Source organism: Chinchilla lanigera, unplaced genomic scaffold (assembly GCF_000276665.1).
Source record: "Chinchilla lanigera isolate Chin_1 unplaced genomic scaffold, ChiLan1.0 scaffold00038, whole genome shotgun sequence".
In the NCBI taxonomy this organism is placed as follows: domain Eukaryota; kingdom Metazoa; phylum Chordata; class Mammalia; order Rodentia; family Chinchillidae; genus Chinchilla; species Chinchilla lanigera.
The window spans coordinates 14,169,359-14,183,949 of record NW_004955439.1 but is presented as its reverse complement, the minus strand read 5'-3'; the positions used below and the strand labels follow the sequence as shown (position 1 = coordinate 14,183,949).

The 14,591-nt window shown below is 37.2% G+C and overlaps 1 protein-coding gene across 5 annotated transcripts in view; it reads left to right on the top strand.

Annotated features, from left to right (window-relative positions):
• Positions 1-14,591, top strand: part of Adgb (androglobin) — a 124,928-nt gene that overhangs the window by 85,034 nt on the left and 25,303 nt on the right. For all 5 annotated transcript variants that reach the window (XM_005390627.2, XM_013517404.1, XM_013517407.1 and 2 more), the window contains 4 exons: positions 2,656-2,790; positions 3,299-3,452; positions 8,497-8,684; positions 12,284-12,468. In XM_005390627.2, coding sequence (XP_005390684.1) covers positions 2,656-2,790; positions 3,299-3,452; positions 8,497-8,684; positions 12,284-12,468 — 662 coding nt within the window. The remainder of the gene's footprint in view (positions 1-2,655; positions 2,791-3,298; positions 3,453-8,496; positions 8,685-12,283; positions 12,469-14,591) is intronic.

Sequence of the window (14,591 nt, the reverse complement as noted above, 5' to 3'; positions counted from 1 at the left end):
AACCATTTAATAAAGGTTAAAACACATTCAAAATTAAAAGTATCTTTTAGTAAATTAAGATTTAAGAAACTATCTTTAGTCTGTTAAGGTATCTAGTATTTTATAAAATAAAAAAATTTAGAGACCCTATTGTAAACATGACTGACAGTGAAATTTTTGAAAGCTTTTTCGCTGAGTATGGGAATGAGGCAATGTTCCCTGCCCAGCCACGTCCATTCTAGGTAATCCTGAAATTCCAAGAAGGGCAGTAAAGCAAAATAAAAGCCACTAGGATTTGAAGGAAGGAAATAAAATCTCCACTGTTAACAGATGAAATGATAATCTGTATAAAATACCAAAAAGTCTACATAAAAAAACTTGGATACAAGACCAATGTAAAATTAAAATGGAATTTCTCTTTATAAACAAAAGATACATATAAAATTACCTGTTAATTTATAGAAACTTAAATAAGGCTAAAATTAATGAAAAAACCCATAATGAACCAAGTATAAGAATTTTAACTGGAGACAGAGTCTAATTCTGCACTTGCCTGGCTCTGGGAACGAATGCCTCCCACCCCTCGCCCTCAGTGTTCATGGGTGCTTTATTCCTGAGCACCCCAGCTTGATTAACTTTGCTCTGAAATGAGTTTTCTAGAATGAGTACTCGTTAGCCTAAAATTCCACATGTGTGAGCACACAGAAGAGCATGAACCCTTCTGTCCAATTTGCTTCTGTGCTTTGGGGACTTCCATGGGAAGATCTGTGGTTCAGCTCCTACACCTAAGACAGGAGTTCCCAAGTTGTGAGTTGGAGCAGACAAAACATGGCTAAATTAATACTAAATCTTAATTACGGGTGAATCTTCCAACTTGGTCATGTCTCTCTGGGTGAATACACACAATACATGAGTATTTACGGCCCTATTTTTGCCAGGATTTCCCGAATTATATGAAGTCATGCGGACTATATGAAGGAAAGTCTGGAAAGGACAGTCTGGAAAGGCTGTCAGTCTCACCTTTATTTTAGAATGGTAGGAGGTTCAATGACAATTCCCTGTGTGACCTGCGTGATCCTTATGTCAGCTCAGCTATTGCTTCGCCCAGCCGGGTGTGCCTTACCCAGTGTTTGGTAACGAAGACCACCACATTGTATTTCTTACTCAGAGTGATCACGCCATTCATCATCCAAACTGGAAAGCTCTGATGGGGAAAAATGGAGAATCATTAATATGCATACCAGGACTATAGGCATAAACCACTACTGCCTCAGGCAAACCAGAATACATAGTTATGTTATTATTTGATGTTGCATTATTTTAAAAGGCTTTAAAAAAAAAACCCTCCAAATATAACCCTGTTAATTTCCTCCCACCACTAAAGACCGATGATCAAATGGAGCGTGTGAATTCCACGAGGACCTCCGTGATTTTACTTCCTCTTAACAACCAACGTGACCATTTGCTTTCTGGAATTCAAGAACACCTCTATCTTTGTCTTGACCTCTAATAGGGAGCCATTTACTGCCGTCATGGGCTCTAACCCCTGAGACATCGTATGAAAGACTCTATTTCTGGTGCTGCTAAAGCTAGGTCTGCATTCTGGCAGGGTAAGAAGGATGGGAGGATCAGTTACTTCCATCCTGCTTGGAAATATGTCTTGATCTTCTAGGAGCAAAAATGAATTTCAACTCATAATTATTTTAGCCAGTTGTATGTATCACCCCCCTCATACACCAGAAATCATGCAGAAGGAAAAGAACTCTCCCTTTTCCATGGCCTTAGTTTTTAATAATGTATTTTCCAAACCCATCCCTACATTTGTTCAATTGCAACCTAGACTCTGGTTGTTTTTTTTTAAACCTCAGTTATAGTCATTTAATTGCTTTGATACAGTTTTATTACTGGCTACCCTGCTTTTAGTTTTGTAAGCCTTATAGCTTGAACTTTGGTTCTGGTTTTGTAGCTGTGAGCTTTGCTTAATTCCTTTGATCATGAATTACATTCTCCTTTGATTCAAAATTTCAGATAACTTTGAGTGCCTTTGAAAATTTTCTTTCCTGACTTATCCAAGATGGGCTTCTGTTATGGTTGATACATTGTGTCAACTTGGGGAGCCTAGAGGTTTGGCTAAGTGACTCAGCAGGAAGCCAGGGTGCTTACTTTGTATACATCCTGAGCCTGTGGAAGAGGAGGGCATGGAGATTATGTGAGAGCTACATGCCGCTTAGGTGGGGGTAGCCTGTTTACAGTGTAAGGGAGGGAAAGAAGCTGCTTGCCGCCATTCCTTCCTTTTGCTCTGGCTGCTTTGCTGTACGGCTGCCATTCCCCCCTTTGCTCTTGTTGCTTTGCTACCTTCTGCCTTGGAGCCAGCCAAGTATGGACTGAAACCTCCACAAACTGTAACCGAAATAAACCTTTCCTTGCTTCATTTTGGGCGTTGGGTATTTTGTCTCAGCAACGAGAGAAAAGTAACCAAGACAGCTTCCTTCCCTTGGCAGCAGGTACTATGGGTCACCTGGCTCCCCTTTGATCAGATTTCAATCTAGCCTGTAATATCTGTGCTATTTGGGCCCATTTCTTTCTTTATTGGGCCTGTTTTCTTTCTGAAATAAATAGAATTTGTTTTAAAGGCGGCTTTTGTCCTTGATATTGGATTTATTTTTATGTATGTAGAGTGATGTTTAAAAGCAAGTGCAAGTCCCTCGAGTCTTATCCTTGCTATCAGGATGAGGACACCAAGCTGGCGTTTGCGGATTATGCTGTGACCTGCCCAGAACAGCCTCCAAATGCCTCATTTATCGTGTTCAGGTGAGCTGTTAGAAACTGGCAAGTGACGTCATTTGTAAATGGTGTGCAATATTCATATCTGTAGAGTTTTATTTATGGTAGTAGTAAAAGCATCAGTTTCAAGGTTGCTTGCATAACTTATGTAAAATTTTTCCCCACTTGCTATGTATGAATGAGATATTATAGAAATTTTATCTATGCTCCTTACGTTAAAATATGAAAAATTTCTAAAATTCTTTATGAAAATAGTATAAGAAATTAATGTACTCACAGTCTAGAAAGAGAACCTTGAACTTCTAAATAATAGCATATTAGGTAAAGTCACAATGTACTTATAAAATGGAATTTCTTAATGTAGTTTGCTTTCATATGTCAAAATAGTGCATTAGTGATAATTTTTAAATGAAAATAATATTTGAACCTTGTAATTATTTGGAACTTGAAGCTTCAACAGGACTTATTAGCACTTAATCTAATTTCAAACTTTAAGATTCTTGTTAAGGGAAAGTTCATGCTTTTATAATTACAGAGAAACATTTTTCATTCCTCAAGATATGATGTTGGTCCCCAAGATGTATACCACACTTCGGATTTGTGTACTCCATGTTGTTAATAATGATACAATGGAACAAGTGCCAAAGGTTTTCCATAAAGTTGTGCCTTATCTTTATACCAAGAATAAGGTATGTGGGAATTTCTTCTTTGGATAGTGTAGAATGGTGGTGAAAAGGCACCAGCTGGTCGAGAGCCAGGAGAAAAAGTGCCCTCAGTCCAACAACAATAGGGCCCTAAGTTTTCCTTACACAACTCCTATTTATTTGACAGCAGGAGACAGTGTGCATGCTAGAACATCTGTACCTCTGTGCATTCTTCTTTCTTCGTCCCAAAGGTTTCATTACAAAAAAGTATTAGAAACTCCAATCATTATAGTCATAAACTCATGTAAACCCTTAACAGGGAAATGAATCGAAAGAGCTCATTTAGTCTTATCCTTAAACCAAACTAGATGCTTGACTCCATTTTCCATTGAGTATCTATTTCACTCTTAGGTATTTCTGAAGATTGAGGTTACATATCCACCTCCCATTACCAGCATCTTTTCTAAGGCTACATAAACCCTTCAGTGTCAAGAAGCTCATAGCATGGTAGCGTGGTTCTGCTGAACCATCGGTAGACCCTGACTTCCAGCCTTCACTCAAACCAATGTCCTCCCTTTGTATTTAAATTTCATTTTCACGTTTTCAGTCATTTCCTCTGATAGCAAATGATAAAAGGCAGTGTATACCTGGCATGGAAACCACGACACTTGTTTTAGCTCTGCCTTCCATATTGTAGCTGTGGCCTGGCTTTGAACCTCTTCGTTTTTCCCTTTGGGTTTTGCTTGACTTCTGAGGTTCATTTCAGCCTATGATTCTATGGGCTGCTTTGTGTGAGACATACCTATCTACTGAGTGCTGGTTTTATAGGAAAAAATAAATTTAAAATGTGTTAGTAAAAACCTATTGGGCCTTTTTTACTGCATTAGGGAATTTAGGAAACTTTAAAAAACCACTACAATAAAAATCTTGATGAAGCAATTTACATCAACTGACATATATGTATAATAGCATATTTTCAACTATTTTAGTGAGTTTTTACTTATATTTCATTATAATTTTAAAAACTTGAATATATTCTGTTACATCCTTAACTTTTTTTTGTAATGGAATCAAACTCATGACTTGCCAGGCAGGCACTGTGCTGCCGAGCTATATCCCTGGCCTCTATCATTTTTAAGAGAGAAATTTTCTTGATATTTCAGTCAGATTTTACTAAGTTTGAAGATACTATCAAACTGCAATATGAGCCTTATTTTGTTTTAAACTGGGCAAGTTTCACATTTTTATTTTATGAGAAAATCTGGTAAATGTAAATATTCAATGTGCAGTAATCTGTATGTGGTGTTATACACTTAAACATAATTTTTTAAAAGTTTCTCAATTAAGCCCAGCTAATCAATATATAATTTTATTAGACCTTTTATTGATATATTTTATTTATATATTCATACACATAATTTATTTTAATTGCTTTAGAAAGGATACAGGATATTCATTAATAAAATTTGGAAATATATTTGTAAACTTATTTATCTTAGACAGTTTCCTTTTACACTATACTTATTTTCCCTCATGTCCTAATAAATGACATTTTATTAAAAATTACAGTATTATTAAAATTAGCTTATGTATAATTGATTCTTCAGAACAGCAGAACACTGGATGTTACAAATCACAGCAGAGGAAAATTAGTTCTTCAGGAACAAACCCAGTCCTCATACCAGGGGACTGATTTTTGAGTGCGTGTTTATCAAGTTTGACTTAGATTTCCTTTTGAATAGAAATTATTTCTTTAATTTGTGATTAGAAATAGAAAATCCCAAATCCCAAGAGGAAAAAGATGATTTTGTTTAAAAGGAGATCCTATCAAAGTCACAGGTGCTATCACATTGTGGAAATGAGCTCTGTCACATTAGATAGGTTACGCTAATATGATCCATTTTGAGTAAGTATATGAAAATGTTTGTTCTAACTCAATTTAATTCTCAAGTTCAGATGGCACCACACATACCCATTTCCTCTGTCTTAGTTCTTCTACCCTCTCCACTCTAGGGGACTCTTTTTAGGTTCTGTCTCCCTGTAGGAAGTGAGCTGGGACAGGTGGGCACTGGGCAGTAGTAGTTGCTCGGCTGGGCATTATTCATTCCCTTGCTCCCCCAGCCACTGCTGCCCTTGGTTTCTACCCTCAGGAGGTGAGATCCTTTCCAAAGATGGTGTGCTCAACACACCTGGGCTGTAAGCAGTGCCAAGGTGAAGGGGCAGCCCTGCTTTCCTCTCTGAGCATTCCTGATTCTGGAATTCATCTGATGTGCTTCTTCCTCAAGTTACCTTCCCATGTTTGACATTTTGTTTTTTCCCATGATGAAGTACCTATGGATCTTGGTGGGAGTCCTCCGGACCTCTTGTGAGCACTGCTGCCTCTACACCACCATGTGAAGGAGTTTCCTGTGTTACTATTTTATCATAGTTTAGCTCTAGATTTTCACTTTCCTACAATCTCACACCTTGTTTTGCTTAGAATTATTTTTGGAATCTGTCCAAATACAAGCTGAGAGTCATTTAACTTGATTTTGCTCAAATAAAGCTCAGTAAAGCTCAAATAATAAAAATAGCAGTATGTCTGTGCATTACACCTTGCAAGCATATATGCCTTAGCATATATTAAGGCACTAAGCTTCCACCACTGATGCGTATCCTTGGTGTGACAAAGTGCAAGTGCGAAGACATGGATCACATTGTCACTAGTCCCCCATACACTGTCGTGAGAAAATGTTTTATAATCTTGATATACATTGGATTCTAAGATCTCTTAATTAACATCCAACCACTAACATCATATTTTAAAATCACTCTTGGAAAGCATCTTAAATATTTACAAAAAATTATTAACTCTAACTTCTGTATGTGGTTCCTTAATGAAAAATAAAGTTTTCATTTTTCTTACTCCAAACATGTCAAAATTCCTTATTGATGTTGCAATTCTCATCTCATTATGAGTGCTGGAATTCTGGATAATATTTCTAGACATCTAATTGAGATATTTTATGTTTATATTCTGGCTTATGAATACCTAATTTTTGTTTGCAAGTCTAAATACATCAGAGAATGTTGTCTGGTAACAGAGGACAACTGGAAGTCAAATCTGTCTTTAAATTTGTTAGTAGGAGCAACTAGAATAACAAACTCAGAATTATATTAAAACTTTCATCTCATGAAGTCAAATGTCTGGTTCATTGACATTTTGGCCGGATATCCATTTATGCTGAATGAAGCTGTGAAGCAGTCTTTTTCCTACATTTTTCATCTGCTCCTTTTCTCCAATCTAAGGAGCTCATCTCCAGATGTACATCTGGGCTGCATTGGATTAGAGTAGCTGTTATTTCAGCTTCATTTCTAAAATCCTGGACTTTTTTGTCTCTGTAGTTTGGAAAGATGAATCTGTGAGATAAGAATATCCAGTAAGTTCACTGGAAGAAAGATAGTCTCTTTAATGAATGGTGCTGGAAAAACTGGCTTTCCTCATGCGGAAGACCTTTGTCTATCAATATGCACTAAATTAAAGTCAAAATGGATCAATGATCCACATATTAACACAGGAACACTAAATCTACTGGAGACAAAGTAGGTAGAAATCTTGACTACTTAGGTATGGGCAGAGACTTCATGAATAAAACCGAGACTGCTACAAAGAATCAAATGGGGTCTCACCTTATTAAAAGGCTTTTGCACAACAAATCACCCACAGAGTGAAAAGACAACCCACAGAGTTGGAAAAAATCATAGCCAGTTGTCCCTCAGACAAGGGGCTTCTATCTAGAACATATAAAAAATTTAAAAAAAATCAGGTCCCCAAAATTCAAAGACCCAATCCAAAGATGGGCATCAGATATGAATATACACTTCTCAGATGAAAAAATAAAAGCAGCAAATAAATACATGAAAAAATATGCAACATCATTGGTCATTTGAGAGATGCAAATTGAAACAACACTAAGGTTCCATTTTACTCTAGAAACAATGGTTACCATCAAGAAATCAACCAATAACAAACGCTGATGAGACTTGGTGGAGTGTAGATTGGTGCAACCACTGTGGAAATCAGTGTGGCGATTCCTCAAAAAGTTATGATTAGAGGTCCCATTTAACCCAGCTGTTCCCCTTCTGGAATCTTCCCAGAAGAATGAAAAACATCATACCACAGTGGTAAATGTGCACTCATGTTTACAGCAGCATAATTTGTAATAACTAAATCTTGGAAACAACCCAAAATACCCATCAACTGAAGAATGGATATATTTTTTTTTATATAATGGAGTACTACTCAGCCATAAAGAAGGATAAACTGGAGATTTTTATAGGTAAATGGATGCAACTTGGGACCATACTCATAAATCAGACCCACATATGAAAACATATTGCCTCACTAGTGTGAAAAACTGAATGAGTAAATAAGAGCCAAAATGTACAATAGATATTGTGAATTGGGAAGAAAGTGTTCAAAAGAAAAGAGAAATTCTGATGGGGAAAACAGGAAAGGAAGAAAGGGAAAAGAAAAAAAAAATATATATATATATACACACAAGATAGTTATACAGCTAGTTTTTCTCAGTTCATTGTAAAGAAAGGTCTCTGTTAAAATTGTCTAGACAATATTTCATGCTTGTATCTTCCATTCTGAGTAACTACTATGAAGATAACCGTACACAATGTATTAATTACTGTTACCCTCCTATTAGCCTATTTTGAAACTCTGCTTTATTGTTAGTTTTATTTTTTTTTCTCTTTTTAAAAAAAGAAACTACCGAGCTATTTCAGAATGATGCAGTGATTTTAAAGTTACCTTAGGGGCCTCAGAAGAACTAGAGAAAGCATAGTAATTACTTACTGTGGTTAATCACCTTATTTTTTACTTAAGAAACCACACAAAGAAGTTAGAGTTAGTAATTTTCCTGTAAACACTGAATATGATGCTTTCCAAGAGGGATTTTAAAATACAGTTAGTGGCTTGATGTTAATTAAGAGATCTTGGAATGCACGTGTATATCCAGATTATAAGCATTTTCTCACTACAGTATATGGGACACTAGTGAGAGCGTGACTCGTGTCTTGTAACTGCACTTTCTTGCAGAAAGGGTACACATTTGTGGCGGAAGCATTTAGCGGCGACGTGTACGTGCCTGCCTCACAGTGGAAACTGCGCCTCATTGGCCCTTACACGCCGCTTCCGTTCCTCGCCCGAGACTCCCCATGCAGCAACTTCGCCGTAAAGGAAATCAGAGATTACTACATACCCAATGATAAGAAAGTTTTGTTCAGGTATGTGGCAGAGGAGGGAGGCGTTCCTTTAACGACAGTCATAGATCAGGTTAAAAATAAATTCGGCAGCAAAATCCAGAGTCAGTTTTGAATTGCAGTGCCTATACTCTTTTGTGTTTATACTCCAACAATTTGGAGTTTTGTGAGTATATGGACAAATATAATGATAAAGATGTTTGCTTGGATTTTGTCTTAGTTGATTTTCATTAAACATTCTTCTCCAGGTTTTTTTGGTGTTTTTTTTTTTTTTTGGTACCAGGAATTGAACTCAGGACCTTGTGCTTGCCACACAGGCGCTGTGCCGCTGAGCTGTCTCCCCAGCCCCTAGACATTCTTCTCTACCCTTCTGCCTCATTACTTTCTCCTTGTTCTGCTCTGACTCTGAGCAGATTCTAGTGCAGCTTTTTCTCATCTGTCAAGGGGACCTTCTTTCCATACTCTGTACATTCTCCGCGAATAGTCTCAGCACGGATCATGCTGTCTTTCATGAACCGGTCCTGCTAATTCTAATGCTGACTGCCTTTCTTCTCTTCACCCTCCTCTCTGTTCTCGATGCCCCTGCACCACTACACATGGTCATTATGTTTGGTTTATAAAACTGTTCTGTTTCTGGAATCCATGACTCTGTCATATTTTCTTTTTTACTCTATAGCATCTCTTATTAACATAGATGCCTATTCTTTACTAGCAGATTAATTACTGTTATAACACAGATCCTTAAATATGGATTTCCTACTATAAAGTCCTGATAGCTTTCCATTGGCCAAAGAACAAAATCCAAGCATGTGCCGTGGTAATCACTGCCCTTCCCCAACCACCACAGTGCGTCCTCTTGATGGCACTGAAGACTCCGCTCTCATGTATGTGCCACAGCATTTTTCTGTTGGTGCCTTTTTCTTATCTTGTGACAGTGTCCTCATTTCTCCACTTAGAAAAACTCATCAGTTTTAATGATACTTTTCAACAGTAACATCCTTGTGTTGAAATCTCCACATACAAATCATTGACTCAAGTCATGTTTCTATGGTCTTTTTTTACTCTGAGACCATGATACATAAATTTTTAGCTGGTTATCTTCACAGCTTCTGTGAAGATTAGCATTAATGGAAAGCCAGGGACATATCTTCCATACTGGACCTGGTACAGTGCCTGATACAAAAACTGACCTGTAATAAATGTCTGTAGTTATTGAGTAAATTGTTAAATTGCTTATCTTCTATTTTCAATATATACTGCTCTGCACAGAAAATCTGGAAAATATATAAATGTATTACTTAGTAAGTAAAAGTTATTCACAGTCAGCAGCGTAGTTGAGGGCTGTGTGGGAGAATCTGTTCATTGACTGTTTCAGGGCGTCTTGTGGTTTACTGGTGATTTCTGGTGACCTTGGCTTCTATATGCATCACCTTCTCTTCTTTCGTCTCTACATGTGTTTCCTTTGTGTGACTTTGTTTCCAGATCTCCCTTTTTATAAAAACACCAGTCATATGGAATTAGGAGCTGCCCTAAAGACCTCACTTAACTTGACCGCCTCTGAATAAAGTGACGCTGTGAGGCACTGACTTGATGAGGATTCATGCAATATCTTTTGGGAGGAGGGGGCTGGATTTAACCTGTCACAGACAGTGATAATGCGTCTGGGAGAAGAGAAGGAATTTTAAAAAATAGAGGTAAATTTGATAGCCCTGGTTGATTGGGCCTCCAGGGATCTGACTTGGGGTCTGGGTGGTCTTATACTTATTAAGGTAGCGAATAGGAGAGAAGCCCATTTGCAAAGTTGTCAGTATAGCAGACCAGCTGTTAAATACAGGAGACGAGTGAAATCACCGTGTGACGCAGGATGGGTGGTTGGGTGAGAGACTTTGATTTGGGAGTCATTATTTTGTTTCTACTCATGGAGTGCCCTGGAGGATTTGTAGAATGAAAATCAGACCTAAGGCAGAACATTTTCTCTCACGTTTCTGGGGAAGTCAGTGGGAGAGAAGACTGACAATAACAGCCCTAAAATAGGAAAAGTATAAAGGTTTTTATCTCAAAAGGACGTTTGTAAAGGAGAAGAAAATGAAGGTCGATGCAGCTCTGTCACATTCTCCTGCGAGGTGAAGGAAAGTTTCTACGTGGTGTCACAGGCTGCTTGAAACACTGCATGAGGAGGCTTGGCTCTGGCTGGGTGCAGAGCCCTGGCTCAGTCTGATTCAGGGTGAGATATTGAGGGGAGAGGTGGAGTCTCCCCAAGACACGGCCTGAGGAGCCAGCCGAAGTGCAGTACTCAGGACTGGGGCGGGTGGGATTGGTTGGTCTGTCTTTCATTCTCTTTTCACTGGCCTTAGAGGTCTGACAGAACTGCAAATTGAAAAGCTCGACAAGGAGGAATAAAGAGGGTCATTTTATGGGTCATTTTATGACCCAAGGGGGACAGGATGCTCAGAAGGACACATTTCTAGAGAAACTGAAACACTTTGAGTCCTGAGCATTTGCATGGAATCACTAGAAATATGGAAAAAAATCCATAAATGAAAAATACTTCCTCCTCCCATGACTTCACTGGGCGGAAGATGGGAAGAATGGGTTAGATTGTGTGTTTTTAGTTTTTTTGCAAGAGGTTTCCAATTTGTAGACTAAAGGGTGAGGATAGAGTCTGTGAGCATTATTTTTACTTTCTATATTTTGATAGAATGAAAATACTGTTAAGAGGGAATCTTGCTAGGATTCTGCTTATGCCTAAAGCAGAACTCAGAAGAAAACCAAGCTTAGGCAAATTCTCCCCTGAACTTCCCTCCCTGAAAGTACACAGCTGTGTGAGGTTACAGATAAGTTAACACCTGGGTTCCTGTAAGCAGAGTCCTGTGGCATTCTGTCGCTCCAGGACCTGTTTTCCTTGAAGGCTAATCTCTGCTTTGTTCCTGATAAGAATGATGGTTGCGGTCTTGAAGAAAGAGTCCTGTAGCCTCGTGGCATCCAACGTCCAAGTTTATATCCTCCTGTCCCCACAAGATTCAACAGGATCTATTTACAAAACGATCACTATATGTACTGAGTTTGTCTATAACCTTACCAGTTTTTGAGCCACTAAATAGGCCGATCCCACCCAAGCCCCACGTATGAAACCTGGAGCTTTTCCTTCGTTCATGCTCAGCAATTTTGGACAGGAGTCCTGCCCACTGAGACAGGTGTGCACCTAATAAAGTTCTGCTGTTTCCTGTCTGATCTCTTAAATTCTGCAACACGCCCTCTGTGCTCTTTGCCCAACTGCAAAGGAAGGGGTCATGGAAGGGGTTGGTGTAGTTTACAGACTTATTAAATATAATGGTTTTAGTTTTATCCCCTTTCATGACTACCTACCAGATCTTAGAATAAAAGGATTTTTTTTGGCTTGGGATATGATAATAATAAAAACATGTTATTATTTTGTTTGTCTGTACTATACTTGGATCCTTTGCCAAAGTCTGCAAGAACTCTAATATTTACTGAATGTGTGTGAACTTTGTGAAGTGGCTTTATCTTCAGATAACCATGTGAGAAAATGATACCATTTTCTTTACTTACTTGATGGAAAGCCCAATGTGCTTGCTTATAAAGTCAGATTCTTTTCTTAATAGGTACTCTGTTAAAGTGGCATTAGTACAGCCTGTTACAATACAGGTGCGCACATCCAAACCCGACGTGTTTATCAAGCTGCAGGTGCTAGAAAACGAAGAAACTATGGTGAGCACCACTGGAAAAGGCCAGGCTATAATCCCAGTGTTTACTTTCTTGGGGAACGAGAAACCTGCGAGTTCCCAGGGTAAGTGTGTCTCCTTGAGTTTGGTATTTGGATTCATAAATATATATTTATTTTTTGTGACATTTTGAAATGTTTTAAGTTAAAATAGCAAGTGACCGTTTAAATTAATTCTACGGAAAAATATAAAAAACACTATTTGACACCAGTGACATCAATGTAATAGTATGTGAAATTAGGCTCTTACATATACATGTAAAGTGGTTATATGTATACTTAAAGATGTTACTTTGTAGAAAAATTTGCTTCCTTATTACATGGACCTTCTTACAAGAAGTATAATTTTTATTATTTTGAAATAATTTTTTACTTTTATGCCTAATTCCTTATTTTTACAGAAATGTTCTACTTATTGAAATTAACAGACTTTACAGTTTTTATTTTCAATATAATATTCTCAATGAATTAGGTAAGTCAGTTATTTCTAAAATAATTAACAGTGACACTGTGAAGTATATTAATTATTTATTTTAGTAACTTAATTCTAACTCTAAAATGACACATGACCAATGCAGAAAATTTGGAGCGATTATAAACAAGGGAGTAGAAATCTATTATAATTATATTATCTGGAAAAATATAACTTTTTTTAACAAAAAATGCTATTAATATTTGATTCTTATACCCATTCTCCATCTTTGCATTTACATTTTAAGCATGACTGGCAAAAATTGATTGATTTTTCTTTGTAAAATCATAACTTTTTTCTTTGTGATGTTATAACCTCCAAATAGGGTTAAATAAAAGTGATGATGATACATTCCCTTTTCTGAAATAGGACAGCTTGCAGCATTTACCATTAAGTATTATATTCATTGGTGGCTTACTAATAATTGGCCTTTATAAAATTTGAGAAAGTTCTTTTTATTGATAGCTGAGAATTTTAATATGGCATGGGTTTAGAACATTATTGTTTTTTATATAAATCATCAACTTCAAGCCCATTGAGTTGCATAAATTTATTTTTTAGTTTTGATCACTTTTGTATTTTTGAAATAAAATCCTTTTGGCCACCATGGTTTCATGTTTAGAATATATGATTTTATTTAGTTTGTTGGATCATATTCCTAAATTTACATATTCATGGGTGTGTTTCTCCTCTGCATTTGTACTTGTACATTATTCTTTTCTGCTTCTCAAGTTAAAATTATGAGAAGTGCCAGGCATGGTCGACACACTTGTAATCCTAGCACTGGAGAGGCTGAGGCAGGAGGATCTCTGTGAGAAAGAGGCCAGCCTGGGCTACATAGTGAGTACAAGACTAGCCTGAACTACATAACAAGACCTGTCTCAAAAAACAAAAACAAAAACAAAATTATGAGAAGCTATTAAAAGTTCTTGGGGAACTTCCTAGTTTTTCTACTTTTGAAAATCATTTCAATGCTTGAAAAATAATTAATTAACTAATTTTTAAAAATTTTATTGAATTAGATCACAAAACTGTAAGTCTTATGTTTTTGGAGGCTAGACCTTTGTTTCCTTATTAGCTCTTTAATAATTTCTAAGGTTCTGCTTTCTCTCTCTTTGTATGGATATGTCAGGCTCCAACTCCTCCCTTTTTACTTTCACTGCTTTTGCTGTTTTCTGTCACTGTGAACTGTTGCCTTTGCCATGTGCCACTCTGCCTTGGGGCCAGCTGAGTATGGACTAAAACCTCCACAAACTGTGAGCTAAATAAACCTTTCCTTCCTTAAATCTGGGTGTCAGGTATTTTGTCCCAGCAATGAAAGAAGCCAAGACAGAATTCTAGATTTAATATTTTGGTACTGGATTACTTCAGACTACATATTTGAAATGGCTGAAATGCAATTTATCCCTTGGTACTTACTCGTATTCACTGCCATATCTGGTGCTCACACACACACCATCACCACCACCACTACAACCACCACCACAACATTTTGAATATATTTTCAGTGGGTGTATTCCAGAAATATATATTGTAAAAGATTTTAATAGATGGGTTTCAAGAGATGCAACTGTAAAAAGTAATTTCAATGTTCTAGATAGAAGTACTTTGTTTGAGGGACAGTTGGCTAAAATTTTTTCCCAATTCATGGGTTTTCATTTAACTCTGTTGATGATTTCTTTTGATGTGCCAAAACTTTTCAGTAAGATGAGATCCC